Source organism: Petromyzon marinus, chromosome 14 (assembly GCF_048934315.1).
Source record: "Petromyzon marinus isolate PM22_M1 ecotype Great Lakes invasive population chromosome 14, UKy_Petmar_22M1.pri1.0, whole genome shotgun sequence".
NCBI lineage: Eukaryota > Metazoa > Chordata > Hyperoartia > Petromyzontiformes > Petromyzontidae > Petromyzon > Petromyzon marinus.
Window position 1 is genome coordinate 5,079,990 of NC_133680.1, and position 21,940 is coordinate 5,101,929.

Consider the following 21,940-nt stretch of genomic DNA (forward strand, 5'->3'; position numbering starts at 1 on the left):
GCAGGCCAGGTATTGTCACATTGTGCCCAAAGGGACAGCTGTCACTGGGGGTGGCCTTTAAATATGTTGGAGATGGGATGTAATGTAGAGCATCTTTCAGTCATCTCAGTTAATCCATGCCACCTGGGCCTGTACCGTGACCTCCTCTCAGGGAGCCTCACCGTGTACCGAGCTTGGCGTCAGCACTGTCATGACAATCACCGCCACTAAGTGGCAAATGGTGGCTATTGTTGTTGTACAGCGATCTCTGATGCCCTGACATATAAGGTGCAAAAATAATAAATATATAATTACTTTTATTGTTGTTATCATTATTACCAGTGTACCAATGCAGGACCTTCTTAAAATGAGCATTGAGATCCAGTGAGGCTTTCATGGGTAAATAGTTGCCATTGTTATTATAAAATTAAAAAATAAAATTACCTCATGTATTCACATTCAGGACATTCAAAACCTTAGCCTTGGCCATCGGCAAATACAGTCTGGCAATTCAGCAGTCCATTTTTTTGAAGATGTAAGCCAGCTGTTCGAATATTTATAAATGTGTTTCTCCCACATCCTTCACTCGCTCGACTGACTCGCTCGCTCGTATCTCGGAATGGACATTTGTATATACACAGTTTTACTCACAAATATACACGCACCCACGCATACGCATTCGGTATAGCAAGGCAATTGTGGGGCTATCCTTGCACCGGCTATCCTTGCACCGACTCATGCCTTATACTCTGTGGACTAACTGTTACTTGAAAGGATCTCAGAGGTAGCTCTGTAATATCCACTTCTGTGGGGCGTTCTCTAACACGGAAGCGTTGCACTGCTCTGCGACGACATCCTTTCAGATTCTTCATCTCGTGACATGACACTGATAGCACAATCGGGATAAAAATTTGGAATAATTACAAACGTAAATAAATATGCACAATCAAATATTGTGGCAATAGTAGTAAATATTATCCAGCCATATGCTCTTTTAACGTACTGCATGATTCGCAATTAACCTTTGGGGTTCAACGTAAGCAGAGCGTTCAGCTGGATTTAATTTATCTTTTCTTTCCTGATCAAAACTCCTCTGACCACGTGTCCCCTTTTATGCGCTTACTTAGATGGACAATAAGTACGGCACTTACTAATTAAATTCCCATCTATCTAAATCAGCTGTAGCCTCCCGTAAATCGCGTAAGCTGTGTGTGGCCACCCCCACTATGAATCCCTCCTCTCTCCATGCCGCTCACTTTTACTTGCTCCTCTCTTCCCTCCCCTCTCCTCTCCTGATCCCCCACACCTTGGCCCAGTCATTCCTTCTCCCCTCCTCTTCCTGCACTCATTCTTTCTTCCTGCTGCTCATCTTGAGCCATGCCCTCTTTGTCCATCTTGGGGACTTCCATTCCAGCGTCTCTCTTTTACTCTACTCCCCTTGTATGCATGCACGCTGAACTTGTCTCGCACTGTACGTAGCCAACCGCAAAACATTTTTTTTATAACACTTACTTTGCATGCCGTCTGTTAATCCCCTGCTGGATGTAGGCCTCACCAAACCACGTCACTCATGGGGGTTGTTTCACGAGACATACTTCACCACGCTGGTCGGCGCAGGTTGGTGACATTTGGGGGCTACCCAGGACCGGTTCGGATATCACACGCCATTGCTGAAGGCCGCGGCCGGGAATGGTATTCGGGTCGCCGGATATTTGGTGCAGCGCATTGACTGCTGCGCGACTAGTACACCTGTTAAATACGCTTCTGCATGCGAGGGTGAACTTGCACACTTTGAGAAAGTGCAGCGAGGCCGCCGGCAGCATAATTTTTGAATAAAGACGGGCGTGCAGTGTTTATACTGTGTCGGGCCAAGCTGACGCTTTAAATATTGATGGCAAACAAATATTTAAAAGGACAAGCGGACGTTTCATCGTCTCGAAAATATCAGTTGCCTCGGCCGCCTCTCAGCAGCCTTTGCTCCAGGCTAAAGCAAAACGTGATATCGTGGAAACATTTTTTAATTCGAGAAGCGATCGCTGCTCACGACTCCTTCCCTGGGTAATCCGCACCCGATGTCACTCACGGTTACCGGGGCCGTCAAACCAAAACACCGCCCGCGGTGCCATGCGGCGTCACACCAACGCAACCAGAGCCGTGGCGAAAACTTTTTTTGCCATAACTCGGTTTTAAAAGGCGTTGTCTGCGTTCGTAACAAAAAAATGTTGGGCCATTCGTGCATGTACAGTACACGCGTGGCCCTGGGTGTACACTCACTGCTAGAATGTGGGCCTCCCTCCGTAAACGTGCAACGTTGGGCCAACGTTGAGCCAACGTTGGCATGTGGTGGGAACCGTCGGACTAAAGGTGGCCCAACGTTCGTCGCTTGCTGGGTCTCCATGACGTGCAATTGATGGAGGTTACTTGGTCATCCTTCGCCATGCCCCTCGGTGCGGGGGTTGATGAAGGCGGAATGCAGAGAAGTTGAAGTATCGCACAGGACAGCAATGGATTTTGCCACACTGGTGCATTTCCAAGCCCCTTATGCTCTTCAGAAGCTCTGTGTGACGTATGAATAACGTCGCAGTACCTTTACAATGCCATTATACTATTAACAGTAAGTCATCCTCTGGTTAGGCGAGCCACTGCCATGGAAATGTGGAATTTACACCGTTAGCTCCGGGTTACCAACATAGGTGAGCACCGACCCAGTACCCGTGTGAGCACAAGATACATATTGACGGTTACGTTTTGTAAATTTTCACGTTATCCATTATGTGACCTGGGGTGCAGTGAAGACATCGTCACCGGCACGCTGCACTCGGTACTTGGTGGCGTAAGATTGTACCTATGAACTTTTTCGCACCGTACATAGCCAACCGTGCTAATGAGGGAAGGACAACAAACTAAATAGAAAACGCAGTTCTAAAGATGTGAGATTTCAATTTAGATGTCAAAGTGTACAGCTCTAGTGGCTTTGATTCCTGTCCACGGCTTGCAACGGTGGCGATTAATACCAGCATGGTGAAGTATAATTAAATAACCTCAATGTCCAAAAGCCGTCGGGAAGGCCTACATCCAGCAGTAGATTATCAAAGAGCTGTGCACATTGTTATTGTTCAATCACCTGATGATGGACGCTTGTGTTGCGCCCGAAACGTGGTGATTTATTTTATTTTCTACCTACGTGACTTTACCGAAATAACCAAAGAGTATGGATTCCTGCAGTCACGAAAGCTTCAAATCAAGAATGTACGTAAGTTTTAACAATCCAGGATGTGAATTAAATGCTTTCTAAATATTGTTGTGATTTGTACCTCTCCTGCGATATTATAATCAGTTAATCTCGTCCACTCAGAAATCCAGAGGGGATGACCTTTCTTTCCACGCACGCAAAGTAGAAACCGATTAAAAAAACAAATCTGAAGGGGGAAATGATTCATAGTGTTTCTGTTCCTTAGCAACGAAGTCCTGTGCATTATACAGCACCGGGGCCGGCCGGCGTGGCTTCGCACGTGGCCTGTAACCCAGCACTGTGGAGGCGAGGGTTGGTTGGTCACACAAATGTTGCGAAACTCCCTTCCCGTGGGGTGTCGATGCGCCATGCCATGGTTTTCCAGAAGGCCGAACAGCAAAAGTGCGGACTATGATCTGTGCACGTATCTATGGGATAGAGTGTTGCCCGCTCGCAGCTGTGGGTTTTTTCTAGGTGCTCCGGTTACCCCCCCCCCCCCCCGTCTTGTATAAACACACACGTTTTGTTTTTGCTGACAACATCTTTATATATGAAGGACTGCAGAGGCTAGGCAAATGTTGATTGCCGGCCTACAGCCTGGCTGCTGCTTTGCAGCTTTGTGGCTCCTCAACGATTGTTAGATTAAATGTCCTTGAGCGAACGGCACTGTGAACAAAACAACAAACCTAAACATTATTTTGATTTAAAGCTTTCGTGACTGCAGGGATTCATATTCTTGGTTCTTTCGGTGACTAAACATCATTGTTATATTAATATTATTAACGTGCGACGCGGCACTTCAATTGAGTCACTGCAGAAAATGCGTATCGTTTTAAAAGACTGCTTACGATATAACGTGTAGCATTGGAACAAATATATATTTTTTTAAACACAAGCGTTTACGCAAATATTCCAAATCGACAAAAATTGTCGCGTGGACAGATCTGCCAAAGTTTAAGTTGAGTAACGGGGCAGCTCTTTACGGCGCTGATTACAGCACGCCTCTGTTTTCAATTTGTTTGTGACTTGGTGTTGAATAAATCGTGCATTCGCAACAAGGATTTCGTTTAACCCAAAAAAAAAGCAGTGCAATTGACGATTGCTTCATGTTCCTCAGTGGTTCGCTTGTAAATAAATATTTTCACACTGTAATTTCCCCCCCCCCTTTCCCTCAAATAAAGATTCCCACTGTTGGGCTCTTGACTTAAACGTGCTGTACACTTAGCGACGCGTATATCGTTTACTGCTTACATAAGATATATTGGGCATTCGTGAAAATTGAAACTAACCAGTTATAAAAAAGTGCTTAATATTCATAGCCACGTTGAATGTGACTCTGTGAGGAACTAGAAACCTGCAGACAAACAGGGGCACTGCGTCGATGGGTCCAAGTGACCTTGATATGTTACACATTTTAATTCATGTTTGAGTGGTCATAGGATGAGGGAGGGAAGGGAGATGGACAATGAGGCTCGCAGTTTGTTTGTAAATGACACGTAACTTCATAATTCCTTTTATTTGAAGTCAAAGTCCCATTACAAAATGAAATCACCAGCCAGTTTAGCAGTTCCATTTGCAATGCATGTATTGTATTGTGAACTTCTTTCACACCTTACGCAGTGAACCGTGCTAATCGGAGGTGCGATATTTATCGATGATACATTGAAACGTGGATTGGAGCAGTGTTGCGAGTGTCCACACACCGTGCTCTTTGAAGCTGATGATCCAAGTTCCACTCCCAGACGGGTAACATCAGTGGCGAGTGATATCTGAACGAGTCCTGGCCTACTCCTTTCACAAACCTGTACTGACCAGAATGGTGAAGTTTGGTTACACAATCCCTATGATCGACACAGTGTCGGGAGGCGTTCATCCAGCAGTGGACTAAGATCCCCAAATGATGTTGTGTGATTGTTACGTCATTGCTCGGGACGCAACGATGCACTGTTGTGAATAATATAGTGAATAACTGTTAAAAGCACAATGACAAATCTGACACCTTGTCTCAAGTTCAAATGGTTGATGTACATTGCAGCATCGCTGGCTACAAGTAAGTGTCATATTCCAGACAAACCTGACCTGGGACTCGCCTACACATCCACCACTCAGCAATGGGAATACAAATCAGCTTTTAACCCTTCCATGCATCGCGCTTCTCTGTTATGTACTGTTACTACATATCAAACATTTTCAACACATTTGGGGATTGATGGTCTGTCACCAACGAAATCACATAAAAAATGTGATGTTAAACTTGGTTCACAGATTAATGTGGTTAAATTTTTAAAAAATATCGGTTCGACTGTCATGTGACGAATGCTACTCCCTGTGGCAAAGCGAATGGGAATGTGCCGCTCCCTACTGTGTGGAACAGAGGTCACGCGAATGGTTCTCAGAGGTAGCTCTGTGATATCCACTTCTGTGCACCGGATTATCCGTCTCATGACGTGACACCGATAGCCTATTCAGGATAGAGTCGGTCTGAAAAATATGAAAACAATGGCAACACACAATGCAGTCGTGCCAGTGACTGTTACATCACATATCTGCAATGCTGTAAATTCTCCGTTTAAATTTGGGGAGGGGCGTGGCACCTGAAGGGTAAACACAGCCAAGAACACGGAGCCTCCTTCGCACTGTTGCCCGTAACCCCCCCCCCCCCCCTTCACGGCAGCGTACAAGCTGGAACGACTCATAGAGCGCGAGCAATGACGCCTCACGCGCTGCGCACAACAGCGGCCCTCAACGCACAGCGGTTAGCGACCGACCCCGCGTCCTCGTCCCTGTGCCAGCGCTGCCGCCCTCTGCTCAACGCAGAGTGCCACATCGGCCCTTTGCAGAGGCAAAACCAGATGCGCCACACAACTGCGATGTGACAGCTGAGCCCTTTTCTACGCTGATTGGGGTCCTTATCTCTGCCTGCTGGTGCGTGCGTTGGGAGAGGAGGGGGGCGCCTCCCCGCCCTCCCTCTTCAAAACCATCACTCCCGTGCAAGCTCATGCCACCGCACGGCCCGTGTGAACTCGCGATAACCCTGCACGTTCGTCCGCCTTGGGGAGAGCTCGCGGGAAAAAAAAAAGAATGAGCGTATTCCACCGCTGGTTACGCAGGGGAAGATTTAAGGTAAATAGAGTAACGGCGCGTCGGGGCCGCGTATTTAACGCAACGACTTATCTTTCTGCGAGCGGTTGCGCGGATGAAGCTGCGGAAGGCGATCCGAATGGAAGCGGGCATAATTTAAAGGGGATTTAGAATTCACATTTGTTTTCATAATGAATTCCAATGAATATCCCAGGGCTGCCCGTGGCGTGCGGATATATGAATATTTTCCATTTGTCAGCGCCTTATCGTCATTAACGATGTTTCAAATCGTCTCCCTTTTCAGCTCCGGTGATCAGCAGATTCACAAGGAGAGCATCCGGTAAGGGCCCATTTCTCCCACCACCACCACCAACACGCAGCTGGGAGAGAGAACATGAACCGTGTGCGGGTGGTGCCGCGCAGAGGCACGACGAGAATTATGCCGGCATATATTGGTATTGACCGCTTGCCATTTCCTGCTTGCGATGACAGCCTTGGGAGGCCGATAACGCCCACCCAGCTGGGCCCATGGCTTTCCTGCCACTTACACAGGCAGGCCCCTGCTGCACCGGTTATTAACACCACATGCATATGGCTAGCATCGATATGAAATGCTATTTCAGTATTTTCGTTTATATAAAATGTACGGTCCTTGCAATGTCTTGCTCACCGCCACAGCTGGCGGGGGGGGGGGGGGGCTCCACTCGAGGCAGCTCTAGAGAGTCCCTCTATATGGAGGATATTTTTGTAGCTACTCTTGCGAGAGGTCATTTATACATTCACCTCTAATGTCACCAAAACACGACGATGAACTGGCAGTTTACAATCCCCGATGACAAAAGCAAACAGGGCCAGAAAATGTGACCCGGTTTGTTCCCTTTCAAAAGATAAAATCAGAATCTTTATTTATCCTGGACAAATCCGATGAGTTTCGAAGCTCTTTTTCACAGATGTCCAGTTGGGGAGGGGGGTCAGAGAAAGTCACAACAACAAACACGATGCAAATGGAGTGCGTCCCACGCCAGCGACCGTTGAGCTGTCTTTGACGTGGCTGCTCCCTGCACACCGGGGTGGGGATGACTCTCCTGGGGAGGCCCCCCTGTGCATTAAGGCTCTGTCAGGACTGACGCAGATAAATAATTCATCCTGGGAGGAAGCAGTAGGCTAATGAGCCGTCGTGTGGGGGCAGTGGCATTTCAGCGGATCAATAAAAAAAACATTTCCACAGATGGCAAGACGATAAAGCTTCCTTATCATAACCTACTAATTAGACTCTGCGGGTGAAGGCTTCAGAGGGATTAAGCATGCAAAGTTCACGGATTATGATATTTTGTGGCGTGCTTACGTCAATAAATGTTTTTGAGCGACCAATTTATCCAGAGCACCCAAAATCCTCAAGTTATATTGGACGTACAAACTCCACGTGCACATTGCACTGTATACTCTCTATATCGGGCAGATCTCACAACCTGGCAAGACCTGACGGTTCATTCCAGTTTTTATTAAATGGTAAAACACTCTTTGAAAGCACATGACATAAACTCTTCATGAAGAGGGAATGCGTGAAAGAGTACATAAATGAACCATGCATCCTTCCGCCTGTCATTCCAGCCTATCCGACAATCATTCTAACATTAAAGATATATCCTATCAGCATTACTGCGTGAGGTTTTATTTGTTTTGTAAATAAATCACCATATTTATTTTGCCTTAATATATATTTAAACTTATTGGCTACATATGTGCCCCCAATCCCCCCTCCCCCTCCTCCCCTCGTGTGGATGTTAATCTACGGGAACTATTTTAAAGACTATCATCATCATCAGACATGCTCTACACCCACTGCTGGATGCAATTGCCATCTTGCTCCTGCGCATCCGCTGATCTCTATGCCTCTTCTCCCTGCTGCTTGTCCTCTTTGGTGTGTTCCCTGATTCGACTGCCATTCTGTCACCAGTCTCATCCATTGGCCATCATGCAGTCGAGAGATATGTTCTGACCAAGCCCACTAACTTTCTTGAACAATCCACAACGATGTCCGTCATTTGCGGTTGTTTCTCTTATCCACGCGTTCCTCAATCTGTCAGAATGCATCTCTCCTTATCTCTGCGCTACACTTTTCAGCGTTTGTTCCATGTTCTGTGTAAATATTCATGTTCTTGGGCCATGTTATAGCAAGTAATATACCGTACACATTTTACGATATTTTCCCTTCAGACAAATTGGGATATTGCTATTCATCATCAAGGCAACACGGTGCACATTTAAAAATTTTCTCTTCAAGGATTCCAAAACTACCACTGTGCAGACTCTCAAATCAATCGTTTTCCGTACAGTATTCAAGCGACCATTGCCAGCGTTCTCCACGAGTGACAATGCTACACGGAATCCCCACTGCCTTTCTCTTTACCTAAACAGGTTAATTGTGAGGCAGGTAAAACAGAGACGGCACGTATATCCAAATAGGGGCACTGCGTCACATAGTTTGACGATGAATGAGTCGATATTAATAAATAAAAAATCCCATGTTAAATGCGTACGTGACACTTGTGCTCGTGAGATAATTGAGGCTACGTTTGATGAAGGCTTTATTAGAAAATCAATACAAAGAAACCCAGCGGTAATTTGTTTAAGATGGGGGGGGGGGGGGCACTGTCCGAAAAGAGAGAAAATGTTTGACAACAGCAGCAATTACGATCTTCCAGAACAGGAGGGTACACTTTAACGAGCAATTAAGATAACCCGTAACCCTATCGCGTAAAGAGATCGGCACTTCACCAGCATGGATTCAAAGCAAGCCTGCCTCTGCTGATGAGACGTTGTGTGTCGAAACCGTTCCAGAGTCGTTTACGTGTCTCGAAACAATGTGCGGCTGACGGGTTACGTGAGAAACATTTTTACGTGGAGACGGATATGCAAGCAAAGACATTCTCTGCTCATTTATTCTGTGGTGATCACAGATTGCAATCCCAGTTGCATTATGAGACCTCCTTTGCCAGTAACAAGATATAGTAATAGGTTTTACCCTTTTAACTGGCACAAAAAAAACTGACACCTTTATTCAAGGCATCATGTCTGCAATAACCGCAACACAAGCAGTCAAAATGCAAACAAAAAAGACAACTCTGATAACAATATGCACTGTCCTTGAGGGACAGTGCAAGGACAGTGCATATTATTATTATCAGAGTTGTCTTTTTGTTTGCATTTTGACTGCTTGTGTTGTGGTTATTGCAGACATGATGCCTTGAATAATGGTGTCAGTTTTTTGTGCCAGTTAGAAGGGTAAAACCTATTACTATACCCAGTTGCATTCTTTACCCCGTCATTTATTCACGGTAGCATGAATATTCTGCAGAAAGTCGCATTTGCAGTAGAATAGCGTGCACGCGTTCCTGCAGTCTGCGTTATTCCAGTTGTTGGGGGGGGGGGGCTGTGTATTTCTCAAGCTGCACAAGAAAGGATGAGGAGTCTATACTCAATTGGTCTAGACAACTATTGTTGCCCAAATTACAGCCTTTGGACAAAAGCGATGGTGTGCAGCGATTGCGGGGTTTTCGCAATCGCAAATCTTTGATAATGGTGATGCCAACATGACCAAGTCGCTTTGTGATCGTTCCCTGCAGCATGCAGGTTCGCCATGCAAAACCATTAACGCGTAATTAAACGAATAATTTAATTACCTGACTGTAATAATTCCCGCGACGTTGCCATTATTATCATCTTTCGATGAAAACGGGTGAACGTAAATTATGATTACGGTGCAAGTACAATGAGCTGGTAATTCAACACTTGAGGGTAATCTTGATTTGACGCTTTCGTGACTGCAGGAATCCACACGCTTTGGTTCTTTCGGTAAAGTCACGTGGGTAGAAAAAGAAAATAAATCACTACGTTTCGGGCGCAACAACAAGCGTCCGTCATCAGGTGGGAAAGCATGGTCTGCTGCTGAGGCAGACTGTTTTAAAGGTTACTTGAGGGTAATATTCGGCACGCAGTGGCATGGGCACTGAACACATCAGCCACACCAATAAAATACGATGGGAATATAATATTTCGAGCCAGGAATGGCATGACAATTGTGTGTGCCCCCCCCCTCCCCACATTATATAATACCACTCAAACCCGTTTGACACTCATGACAATAATCAAATGAAGAATGACAAAGTAGCAAATGGATAAAGGAAAAAAAACGTACGGGAGATTTCGTACTCAGCGGGCAAACGCCATGCTGCTGCTGTTACCAACCAACAGCTGGTTGGGTGCTCAGAAAGGTGTTCATGGGCAGTGCTTGCTCGGTTCAAATCAATCATAATCTCATATTGATAGGCGCCAGAGCAAAGCGGTGTTCCATATAAATACTGAGCAAGGAAGTGATTGCAGACCAAATGCAATGTTCAACAACAATACGGTATTTACATTTTATATACACTGCAGACGGAAAATATTTTAAAGCAAAAATTTGCTCTAAATTTGGCTCAAACATTTTCCCCACGCTATTTGAGTTATTAATCAGCTATCTGAAAAGAATGTCTTTAATTTATTCCCAAGTTTATGAATTCTCCGGTGCACTGATAATTATATTGCCGGGTAAGCTGTTCCACAACTTTGGTGCCAAAATACGGCAGTGGCTCGCTCTCTGGCTCACTCGCCCGCCTGCTCTCTCTGGCTCACTCACCCTCTCTCTAACTCACTCGCCCACGTTCTCTCTCTCTCTGGCTCACTCACCCTCTCTCTCTCTGACTCACTCACTCGTCCGCCTGCTCTCTTTCTCGCTCTCTCTGGCTCACTCACCCTCTCTCTCTGACTCACTCGTCAGCTCTCTCTCTGGCTCACTCACCCTCTCTCTCTCTTTGACTCACTCACCCTCTCTCTCTCTCTGACTCACTCACTCGTCCGCCTGCTCTCTTTCTCGCTCTCTCTGGCTCACTCGACCGCCTCCTCTCTCTCGCTCACTCACCCTCTCTATCTCTCTGGTTCACTCGCTCTCTCTGGCCCACTTGCCCATGCTCTCTCGCTGGCTCACTCGCCCACGCTCTCTCCCTCTCTCTGGCTCGATCGCTGCTCTCTCTTTGTCTCACTCGTCCGCTTTCTCTGGCTCACTAGCCCACGCTCTCTCTCTCTCTCTGACTCACTCGCCGCTCTCTTTCGCTTGTTCACTCGCCGCTCTCTCTCTGTCTCACTCGTCCGCTCTCTCTGTCTCACTAGCCCACGCTCTCTCTCTGGCTCACTCGACCGCCTCCTCTCTCGCTCACTCACCCTCTCTCTCTCTGGTTCACTCGCTCTCTCTGGCCCACTTGCCCACGCTCTCTCGCTGGCTCACTCGCCCACGCTCTCTCTCTCTGGCTCGATCGCCGCTCTCTCTCTCTCTGCCTCACTCGTCCGCTTTCTCTGGCTCACTAGCCCACGCTCTCTCTCTCTCTGTCTCACTCGTCCGCTCTCTCTCTCTGGCTCACTAGCCCACGCTCTCTCTCTGACTCACTAGCCCACGCTCTCTCTCTTTGGTTCACTCGCCGCTCTCTCTCTGTCTCACTCGTCCGCTTTCTCTGGCTCACTAGCCCACGCTCTCTCTCTCTCTGACTCACTAGCCCACGCTCTCTCTCTCTCTGGCTCACTCGCCGCTCTCTCTCTGTCTCACTCGTCCGCTTTCTCTGGCTCACTAGCCCACGCTCTCTCTCTCTCTCTGACTCACTCGCCCACGCTCTCTCTCTGGCTCACTCGCCGCTCTCTCTCTGTCTCACTCGTCCGCTTTCTCTGGCTCACTAGCCCACGCTCTCTCTCTCTGGCTCACTCGCCGCTCTCTCTCTCTCTGGACAACCAGCGATCCTGCAGGATTCACCAAAGCCCCCCCCCCCCGCCGCCGCGTCCCTCCCCGCAAACCCCAGGGCTGTGACGCCTTCGTTGCTAGGTGTTGCACAATGTTGTGCACAGCACGCTAATGGAATGTTGACAAGAAGAAAGTGGGGGGGGGGGGGGGCGCGAGATGTGGCTGGGCTGGGGAGAGGGGGTGGGTGGGTGGGGGACTGCGGATGCAGTGAAGAAGGGGGTCGTGGGGTAGACTGAGTCAGAACGGATGGAGAGAGGATGTTCGTCCACCTGCTGCTGTGAAGGTGTTTCTACTTGAGTGCTAATCCCTCGCTAATTAATCTGTGCTATTGCCCCCACTGGCATTTAGCATTTACAAACTTATTTTTTCCTGCCTCGTTCACGATAATTACCGGCAAATATAAACCTGAGCTTCTTTTTTTTTTCTGAGCACGCATATTCACGGCTTATTTAGAAGGAGGTTTTAGTTCATGTACATCCGGTGTTTGTCCATCCACTGCTGGATGACGGCCTCCCCCCCCCCACCACCACACGTTGAGGGCTGGCCACCTTACTGGTTAGTGTGGATTTGGGGAATGCGGGGAGCACAGGCACGGGAGCATAGATAGCACAGCACAACAATGGGTATCGGTGAAGTCCTCTGTTGCTCGTGGCGTGGCCCGACAGCCCTGGTGTGCATGATGGTCACCCATCCAAAGCAGCGTCCAGGCTCGCGATTTGCCTAGCTGCTGAGATCTGGTAAGATTGGGCACATTCTGTGCGTGTTGGTCAAAGGCCAGCAGCAAATTAGTCAATACAATGTAAACACATTTTTACAATAAGAGATATTGTTACATTTTATATAACATTCGGACGCATGAATTGATTTTAAGAAGCCATCATTACCGTTAATGTGAAAGTAACTACAATATTTATGACCAATGCACGCACACACATTGTAAGTATGGGGTTCTCCCAATCTAAATCGTTGCATCTTCCATCAATGACAGCTACAGTGTGCAAGATGAAATACCATACAGAACTACCCTGACGAGTCTCAACGAGGATGAAACCAGTGCAGCAGCTGCCTTCGCTTACCTTTCTGCTGCCAAAACACACACAAAAAGATCACGCAAGGCCGTGTGTCGCAGGATGTGTGCAAAAACGGCGATATTGTCATCTCAAGTTTAAAACCAAGATTCTGCTGAGCCAAAACAAAGACCCGAGTTTGTAATTCGTGTGAGGTCACGCGGTGGTTTTATGCCAACATCGTCAATGATCTTCCGCCACCCGATAAGATTGTCACGCCTAGAAAAGTTACGATTCGTACGTGCCAATGTACAGGGTGCTTCAAAACAATGTGAACACTTCCGAGAATTTGTAACAATACCACGTGACATGTGCTGCTGCCTCCGGGCTCTGGAGACCACCTGGAGAAGATCCCAGGCCACGTTTTTGACAACGACGGCGAACACGTCTAGACTTTGAAGCTATTAACATACATTTGTTACCATGTTACTGTGTATTATTATCCGCTCCTTTTCCATTGTAAACGATAGTCCCATGTAAGTGTTAACATTTTTTGAAGCGCCCTCTACTGATCACAATTCTGACCTATATATTTTTTTTAACTCTTCCTTACCCGTGGCTTTACACTCTTCACTAAATTCAACATTGGCCTACGTCGACGTTTCGCACAAACTGCTTCGAGCTTCGTCAGGTAATGAACTCCTGGAATCGAGTGCCGTCATCCTGACAAGCGAAGCGTTGCTTGCTATTGTGCATCGCTGCCGAAGACGTGTGTTTGCATACACAGTACCGTACACAGCGTGTTGTAAAGGGTGGATCGAGCCCGTGGGATCTACCTAGCCCTCCTCCTCATCCCGGCGCCTCTCCTCCCCCCAGTGTGTGCGGAGGCTTACAATCCAGACGAAGAGGAGGAAGACACCGAAACCAGAGTGAGTAAACAGTCACAACGGCTCGCTCAAATAATAACGGTGATAACAAAAAAAAACCTGGACCTCCTACAAACATCCTACATTTGGCTAAGAATATAATCGTCAACCCATATGGTTTACCCGTTTTCGATACGGGCAGAAAAAAACAATTTTTTGTCTATTTGTTTATGTTTCTTCCTTGTGATGGGACTTTGTAGGATGAACGTTGTTGAGATTTATAAGGGCACGGGATGACCAATAAGGTCTGAATTGATCTGTAATAAGGTAGGGCACTCATACGCGTTTGACAGGTATGTGATGATTACCAATTTAATGTAGACTTTCCTCACTACATTTCTGATTCCGAATACAGTGCAGTAATAACTGAATATTTAAACAGTGCTTTCCATGATGTGGTTTGCGTGAAACGGCACAACGTCGCATTTCCGACTCACTGGAAACTGAGGTACGGTCGGATTGGTGAGCGTCATTATCAAATGGCATTTGCACCACGCACAAATAGGCTACCGTATACCAACTACGGCGCAATATTTTCTTTAAGCATGGGGAAATGCTTTACTCTGCTTTAGGAGCAAGCAAATGTACGCGGGAATAAGCATGAACATATGACCTATGTGCAGAGGTCATATTTGTGAACATCTGTGGAAACTGACACTCGTGCAGCAACGGTGCACTGTGGGGTGTGGGCGGTTATGTGGCCAGGGCGGATATGCGACGGTGTGCGACATGGAACTGTTGACTGTATGACACATGAGCCTTTTGCACCGACCATCACCTACCGATTGTGTAGGCATGCCGCATTCACGCTACAGTGTAAAAATATTACCAAATCATTACACTGCTTCGCTATTCTCAGCTTTTTTTTTCAGAAGCCTCGGTAGCTTAGTTGTTCTTTTGGCAAAGCCTTAAACACCCCATTATCCGCCTTCCTCTGTGCTCTCATATATATAAATAAAAATGACCCCGAATTTGTTTTACTTTAATTCATCACTGTTTTAAAAACCACTAACTGCAGCGATGGTGAATGCACTATACCTGCACATGAATGGTTGTAGATATCGGTCAAATCACAACGCACGTAGACAACTCCGTGTTCACACCAACCACAATCGCGTGACGTACATGCAAATGTATCGATGCCGCGTGTGAAACGGTGACGCATGGAGGCCATCGATTGCCATCTCATGACCAGAGGCATCGCGTCACATCGCAGACCCCACGGGGGACGGCAACGACTTTGGGAAGGCTTTCATCCAGCAGTGGATTGGTCATAGCAGATGCGAATGATGATGATACACGCATCGATGTGCATGCATAATAATTGCGGATTTTCAATTCGTATGTTGTATACGCTTAAAAGTTGTCGTATTTTAAAAAAAACCTATTTGACAATTTATAATTATTCAAATATATCAAGGGCCCTTACACAGTCATTCTCAGGGCAATGATGACAATACTGCAATGAAGAATGACAAAGTGCCAAATGTATAAAAGGAAAAGCAGATGGGAAGATTCATACTATATGGGCATATGCCAAACTGCTGCTAACAATAGAGGTGTTTGGGTTAGATCGCGTAAATATATAAATGTGTCGTTAAAACCCGCCACCACCCGACACAGCCAACTAGTAAGGGTTGTCACGTAAACAGAACGTGGACAATTCGTCACTAGTACAGCACACCGGTGTGTTGGAGAGCCAAGCCACGACATTTATGAAGCTAGTTGTAATTACTGGCGAAACGTCGTACTCAGTTTGTAAATGTTGTTATATATTTACGCGATCTAACCCAAATTACCTCTATTATGGATGATATTGGTCGCGAAAGCCTACGTGTTAAACTGCTGCTAACAAACCGAAAGCTAGTTGGGTGCTCATTTTATATTTATACCACACCTCCCATGCAGAACATCGCAAAGGCGTGAGATGTTACATAGAAACGTTGTGTTTAGTTTGTTGTCCTTCCCCCGCACCTCCGATTAGCACGGTTGGCTACGAAAGACGTTCAACGTACAAACATGCAAGGTGCCAGAGCGAAGCGTTGTTCGATATGTAATTGCTTAGGAAGTGCTTGTAGACCAAATACCATGTTTAACAACAATATAGTATACACAATATGCCTTTCATTCAGTTGAAACATTTTACTGGTAGGAACTAAGTTGTAAACTGAGTGTACCAGCCTGCAATAGATTAATGTGTCCGTCCGTCCGTCCCCTTTGCTGTTGGGTGTAACAAAATTGCGCAAAATTCCAATGTTCCTACCAGCCCACCCTGCAGGGACCTGTTTATCACTCCAGTCTTGCTCACAGAGAAGATGGAGTGATGAAATCAGCGCGTGTGCAGGAGCTGGATCAGGGGTCGGCTACCTGCCGCTCCAGGGATGCACGCATCTCTTTAAGGACCGCTTCGCGACTGTTATTTATTGAGGAGCCACAGTCTCTTATTCACCACGTGCTTTGCGGCTCTCAAAAGATTTAGGGTTTTTTTACCGAATTCAAATAAAATAGCTCTTCTTGATATTTCACTTGCCTACCCCTGAGCTAGATGGATTGTCACATCGCAGCACTATGAGTGGTTGTTGACATCTTTGGGGGCAGGGTCTTCATACAGCAGTGGTTGATCATTAATGCATGGTGATGATGATGGTGATTATTATGACGATATGTTGCATGTAGCGGATTCACATCGCCCACCCGCCCGCCTCTTCTGCAGCCACTTGAGGAGTGACCATTCACCACAACGCTAAAAAGAGAAAATACATTTCTTTAAACTTCAACCTGACCCTTGTGGCCACTCGTGCAAATCGTGCTCACACATGTGACCGAATAAATGAAACAACCACTTTTAGAGCTTAATATGATGCATCGCGGACAGTTCTCGTGTGTAAGTTTGCAGCTTCGTGAGCGGTGTATACTGCACCGTGTGTTGACTGGAGATAAGGAGAGTGTTTATCTCTGCAGGTCATTCATCCAAAAACAGACGAGCAGCGCAACAGACTTCAGGAGGCCTGCAAGCACATCCTAATCTTTAAAAACCTAGACCAGGTAAGACGCACAGCACCGATGTCAACAATTACGTCAACAAACAATCTGATAACCCTCACCAATAACTGTAAAACGTCATCACAATTACTTTACACGTTTATATTTACGTAGGAAATGAACATGCGTGGCTTATGACCAGATCACCCAGAATGCGTTCGATCTCGTCATATCTCGGAGGCGGTGCAGATATGAGCCTGGACAGTTTTTGGATGGCCAGCCACCTAATGTAACAGATGTTACAGGCTGCAGCAGCGCTGCATCGTGGGGTAGTGCAGAGAAATGCATTGTTGTACTGTACTTCTGCTGTGCTCTTCGCCAACCCGCACTGACCAGCGTGGTGGAGTTCAAATAACCTCCCCCCCACTCCTCTCCACCAATTGATCTCCACGGAGCGGGGCGGCCATCGTCCAGCAGTGGAATGACAAAGGACCGTTACGTGTGCAAGTGCAAACACGTACAAAAAATGCACATGTCGTTAAGATGTTGACCGGTGACTAGCAGCTGCGTCGGTGCATGTTGTGTTTAATTTACAAAAGGAAAGAGAGAGAACACGGGCGGCGAGGTTCATCACATAGTGCCGAGTTGTTTACGGAAACTGTGTCAAAACACTGTCAACACAAGTGTCAATGTCTACGAACAGGGAGCGCATTTTAAACCGTATCTCCTACAAATCTGTATCGGCGTTTTAAGTGCTACGGGCCGAGATATATAAAGTGTAAATATAAAAATAAATTAACGAAACTTTCTTTTTACCAGGTAAGGCCCACTGAGCTATAAAGCTCTTTTCAGAAGCGACGTGGTCACAAATGATAGCTCAACGAAGTGGCTCATCACGTGGAAATGTATCGCAGCCAAACACTCTAAACGCATGTTTCTAAACGTGGAGGGAAAAACCGGAGGACCTGGAGAAAAATCCACGCGACCACTGGGAGAACATGCAAACTTCAAATATACAGGCGTCAGGATCGAACCCACGAACTCCTGCATACCTGATGAGGGAGTTAACATCTCGCCACCGTAGCGCAAAAAATACAAACTTTTCTTTTTCCCCCATCTACTTCAGGAGCAGATGTCACAGGTTCTGGACGCGATGTTTGAAAAGACCGTGGAGACTGGGGAGCACGTCATTGACCAGGGAGCTGATGGAGACAACTTCTACGTCATTGAGAGGTGCAGCAGGATGGTAGCGATGAACATTTGAGCACTTTCCAACTACGGTTGAAAGAGTTGATGCATTAGCTGTGTCTGTGCATAAACGGGGTGGGGGGGGGGGGGTTGCAATAGCTGCCGCAAAAGTTCAACATACATACAAAGAGAGAGTCCAATAAATTTGTGTTGCTACAAGAGACTTGCCCTACAAGTGAATAACTGGACAAATTTATGAAAGAGCTGTCCAAAACTTGTAAAAAGCAGCATTAAGGGGTCCCTCGTTTAAAGCAGAATGTAGCCGCACTGTTAAGAAAGTTTAAACAAATGTTGCCATCTTGCATAAGGACCTTCCTTTATTTACAAAAATATATTTCTGTTTTGAGTCAACTGCCCTGCAATTTGATGAACTGTCACAATTCAGAAGCACGATTCAATACATTTGTTTTTATTTTTTAAGTGTAGCGATTATAGAAGTCACAACTGGCTGCAGAGGCCACATTATCCTGTGACATACAACATATATAAATAGAAAAAACAGTGATTCTAACACGTGCAATTGAATGCATGTATCTTGAGCGTAGGAATCAATATTAACCAATACTTGAAATAGTTGTTTCACCTCTACATTATCCGAGCCTTTGCACACGTAGAGTGACACAGACATTGCAGCAAATTCTTCCTATTGCTGTATTCAATCCTCTGCCGATATTAGGAAACACTTTCAACTCTAGATTGAAAACTCATTTCTTTAAAACTGCTCTTTGTGTTTAGTTTGTTGTCCTTCAGCCCTGTACCTCCGATTCGCGCGGTTGGCTACGTACGGTGCGAAAGAAGTTCAACATACATACAAGAGGAGTGTATGTATGCTGAAAATGTATCCTGCCGTCTGCGTTCATTTGCGAGTGTCCGCGAGGCATGACTGGAGTCGTTTATGCAAACCGTGGATCGTAGGATCCGTCAACGCCGAACCTCCTCCCGCCTCCAACACCGACTCCCCACTCTCCCCCCGACGCGTGATTTTCGTTCCGTTCGGCAGGGGAATGTACGACATCTACGTGACGACGAACGACGTGTCGCGCTGCGTGGGTGCCTACAACAACCGGGGCAGCTTCGGCGAGCTTGCCCTCATGTACAACACGTCCAGAGCCGCCACCATCATTGCCACGTCCGAGGGGGCCCTCTGGGGACTGGTGTGTATGTTAAAAAAACGGACGGTCGGGGGAGGGGGCACGCAGGCCACGGACGCGGCCTCTTCATTATTGATAGGTTTAAGCAAGACGATAAATAATTAAAGATATACATGAGGCGTGTGGTGGGGGTGGAGTGGTGGTGCGGTGGTTAGCGCTGTAAATTAATTATATAGATCCGTAAATAATAGATGAGGTGGCTGGATCATTTATTTGGGAGGAGGGGGTAGAGGGTAATTGCCCATGTCAGAGTCACTCACTCTGAGATTGACTCAGCCACCTGTGATTAAACCAGCTTCTCTTCTGCATCGAGTTGCTGCTGGTCTTAGCTCGGTCGCCAATATGATATATATGTTATTTGGTAAGAGCCCTATTGAAAGCAAAAGTCTATTTTCTTTTTTCAGTGCATTCCTGGGTAAACAATGAATATATTTTAATGGCGAAGCGGCTCTCGTGCAACAATTACACATGCATAGCTAGCCATGTGAACAGCAAACATCATAAAAGAGGGTTCTAGTGTGCTACGAGATAACATTGAGAATTAAACATCGTAAACGGTAAACATCATTGACAAAAGGGGTTCTGAAATGCACACAAATTAGTACCCAGGTCCAAATCACCATGCAAAGTAAACTCACTAAATATTGACTTGTTGTTTTTACTGAAAGGTTTGATTATTTTCCATAACGAGTAGAACGATTTGTTAAGTTAATTGTAAACAAGAAATGTTAACGTAAGCTTTATGACTTCAAACAATGCAATTACGCACACTGTGTCAGTTCGCCCAGCCACGTTGTGAGTGTTTTAATGACAGAAATCAGGAGAGAAGAAAATCATGCCCTAAACAAGGTCATTGGAAGTAAATAAATCCAGAGGTGGCTGGGTGGCTCAGAGGTCGAAGCGCTGAGCTGGCACCACTGAGACCCTGGGTTTAGAGCCACACAGCTGCCTTTGATTAATCTCGGTCTTCAAGTTTATCCATAATAGAGGGTTTCTTTAATTAGATCGCGTAAATATAAATGCGTCATTAAACACCACCACCGCCCGACACAGCCAATTAGTAACATTTGTCACGTAAACAAAACATGCCAATTAGTTACTAGTACAGCACACCGGTGTGTTTGAGAGTAAACCCACAACAGTTACAATTCGAGTATGACGTTTAACCGGTAATTACAACCAGCCTCATCAGGCGACAGCCAGAAGTTTAGTGAGTTCGGGGTCTTAGCCTAGTCACTAACTGACTGCACAGAAAGAGCCCCATCATGTTAAGCTTCGTTTTTTTTCACTTAATTTGGCTACATCCCAAGTCTTATAATTACTAATATTTATTTTGATTTGAGACGAACATTAATCTGTAGCAGGGTGGACAAACAGGTGCAGTTCCTCCAAGTGTGGAGAAGAGGTCACTTGAAGGCATCTCAGACGTAGTTCTCTGACATCCAATTCTGTGTGCCGTTTTCTCAAACTGAGGGTTGCACTGCTCTGTAAAAGAACCGAATGGAATCTTCTTCCTCGTGAAGTGACACTGATAGAACAATCGGATAAACAATTGTGAAAATGTATGAATCATAAAAAAACAAAGGCAAGTTAAAGTAACGTCTGTATTCTTTTCTATTTGTTCTGTGGCCAGGATCGCCTTACCTTCAGACGGATCATCGTAAAAAATGCAGCAAAGAAACGAAAAATGTACGAATGCTTCATTGAAACAGTACCTCTACTAAAGTCTCTTGATGTGAGTACATTAGTAAAATGAAATCACCAGCACTCACCTTTACGACTGCACATTCAATACACACGTACATACATTTGTAAAGTAACAACTATACAATCCGAGCCAAGACGCACACACAACAACACCTCATTGCGTCTTTCTCGCCAACAGTTTTCTGAGAGATTAAAGGTCGTCGACGTGATAGCGTCGAAAAGCTTTCAAGATTCCGAGCGGATCATTGCCCAGGTGACCCGTCGCAGAAATCTCGTGAAACCGTATTTCGTGAAAAAAATATATACAGGCCACATTGAAAATGTCGGCTTGCGCGCAATTCACGACTAAAAAAGGAGCCGCCGCACTTTTAAATTGTCACGTAAACATTTCCACGAGCTGGCAAAACACTGAACTTTTATGACCTTTATTTATCGGCTGCTTTGCATGTCCGTTCCTTTAACCTTTTAACCCCGCCGCCAAAGTGTTAGGTTTCTGTACTTATTTTTATTGTTTCGCAAAACCAATTTTAGCTTTCATCTTTGCGCGCCAGGGAGAAAAAGCTGATTGTTTTTACCTCGTCGAGTCCGGGGAAGTGAGAATTGCGATGCGGAGGAAGGTAAGAAAAACACTCGCGCGTCAAACGCGTGCCTGATTTGGCACCTTGCAGCACACCGTTAGGATGTGACGGCAATACCATTCACTGGACTTGTATTCCATTTCAATACGGTAATATTTAGGATATGTTGGGACCTTCTATTGATGGGCACAGGACAGCTTGTGTCTGAGATCATCAATTTGG

At 46.1% G+C, this 21,940-nt stretch overlaps 1 protein-coding gene across 1 annotated transcript in view; it reads left to right on the plus strand.

Moving 5' to 3' along the window:
• The window catches only part of LOC116942398 (cAMP-dependent protein kinase type II-beta regulatory subunit), a 40,566-nt gene that overhangs the window by 11,600 nt on the left and 7,026 nt on the right, over positions 1-21,940 (plus strand). The window contains exons 2-9 of the mRNA XM_032954277.2: positions 6,597-6,632; positions 14,003-14,055; positions 17,014-17,097; positions 18,161-18,267; positions 19,283-19,436; positions 21,067-21,168; positions 21,319-21,393; positions 21,692-21,757. Coding sequence (XP_032810168.1) covers positions 6,597-6,632; positions 14,003-14,055; positions 17,014-17,097; positions 18,161-18,267; positions 19,283-19,436; positions 21,067-21,168; positions 21,319-21,393; positions 21,692-21,757 — 677 coding nt within the window. The remainder of the gene's footprint in view (positions 1-6,596; positions 6,633-14,002; positions 14,056-17,013; positions 17,098-18,160; positions 18,268-19,282; positions 19,437-21,066; positions 21,169-21,318; positions 21,394-21,691; positions 21,758-21,940) is intronic.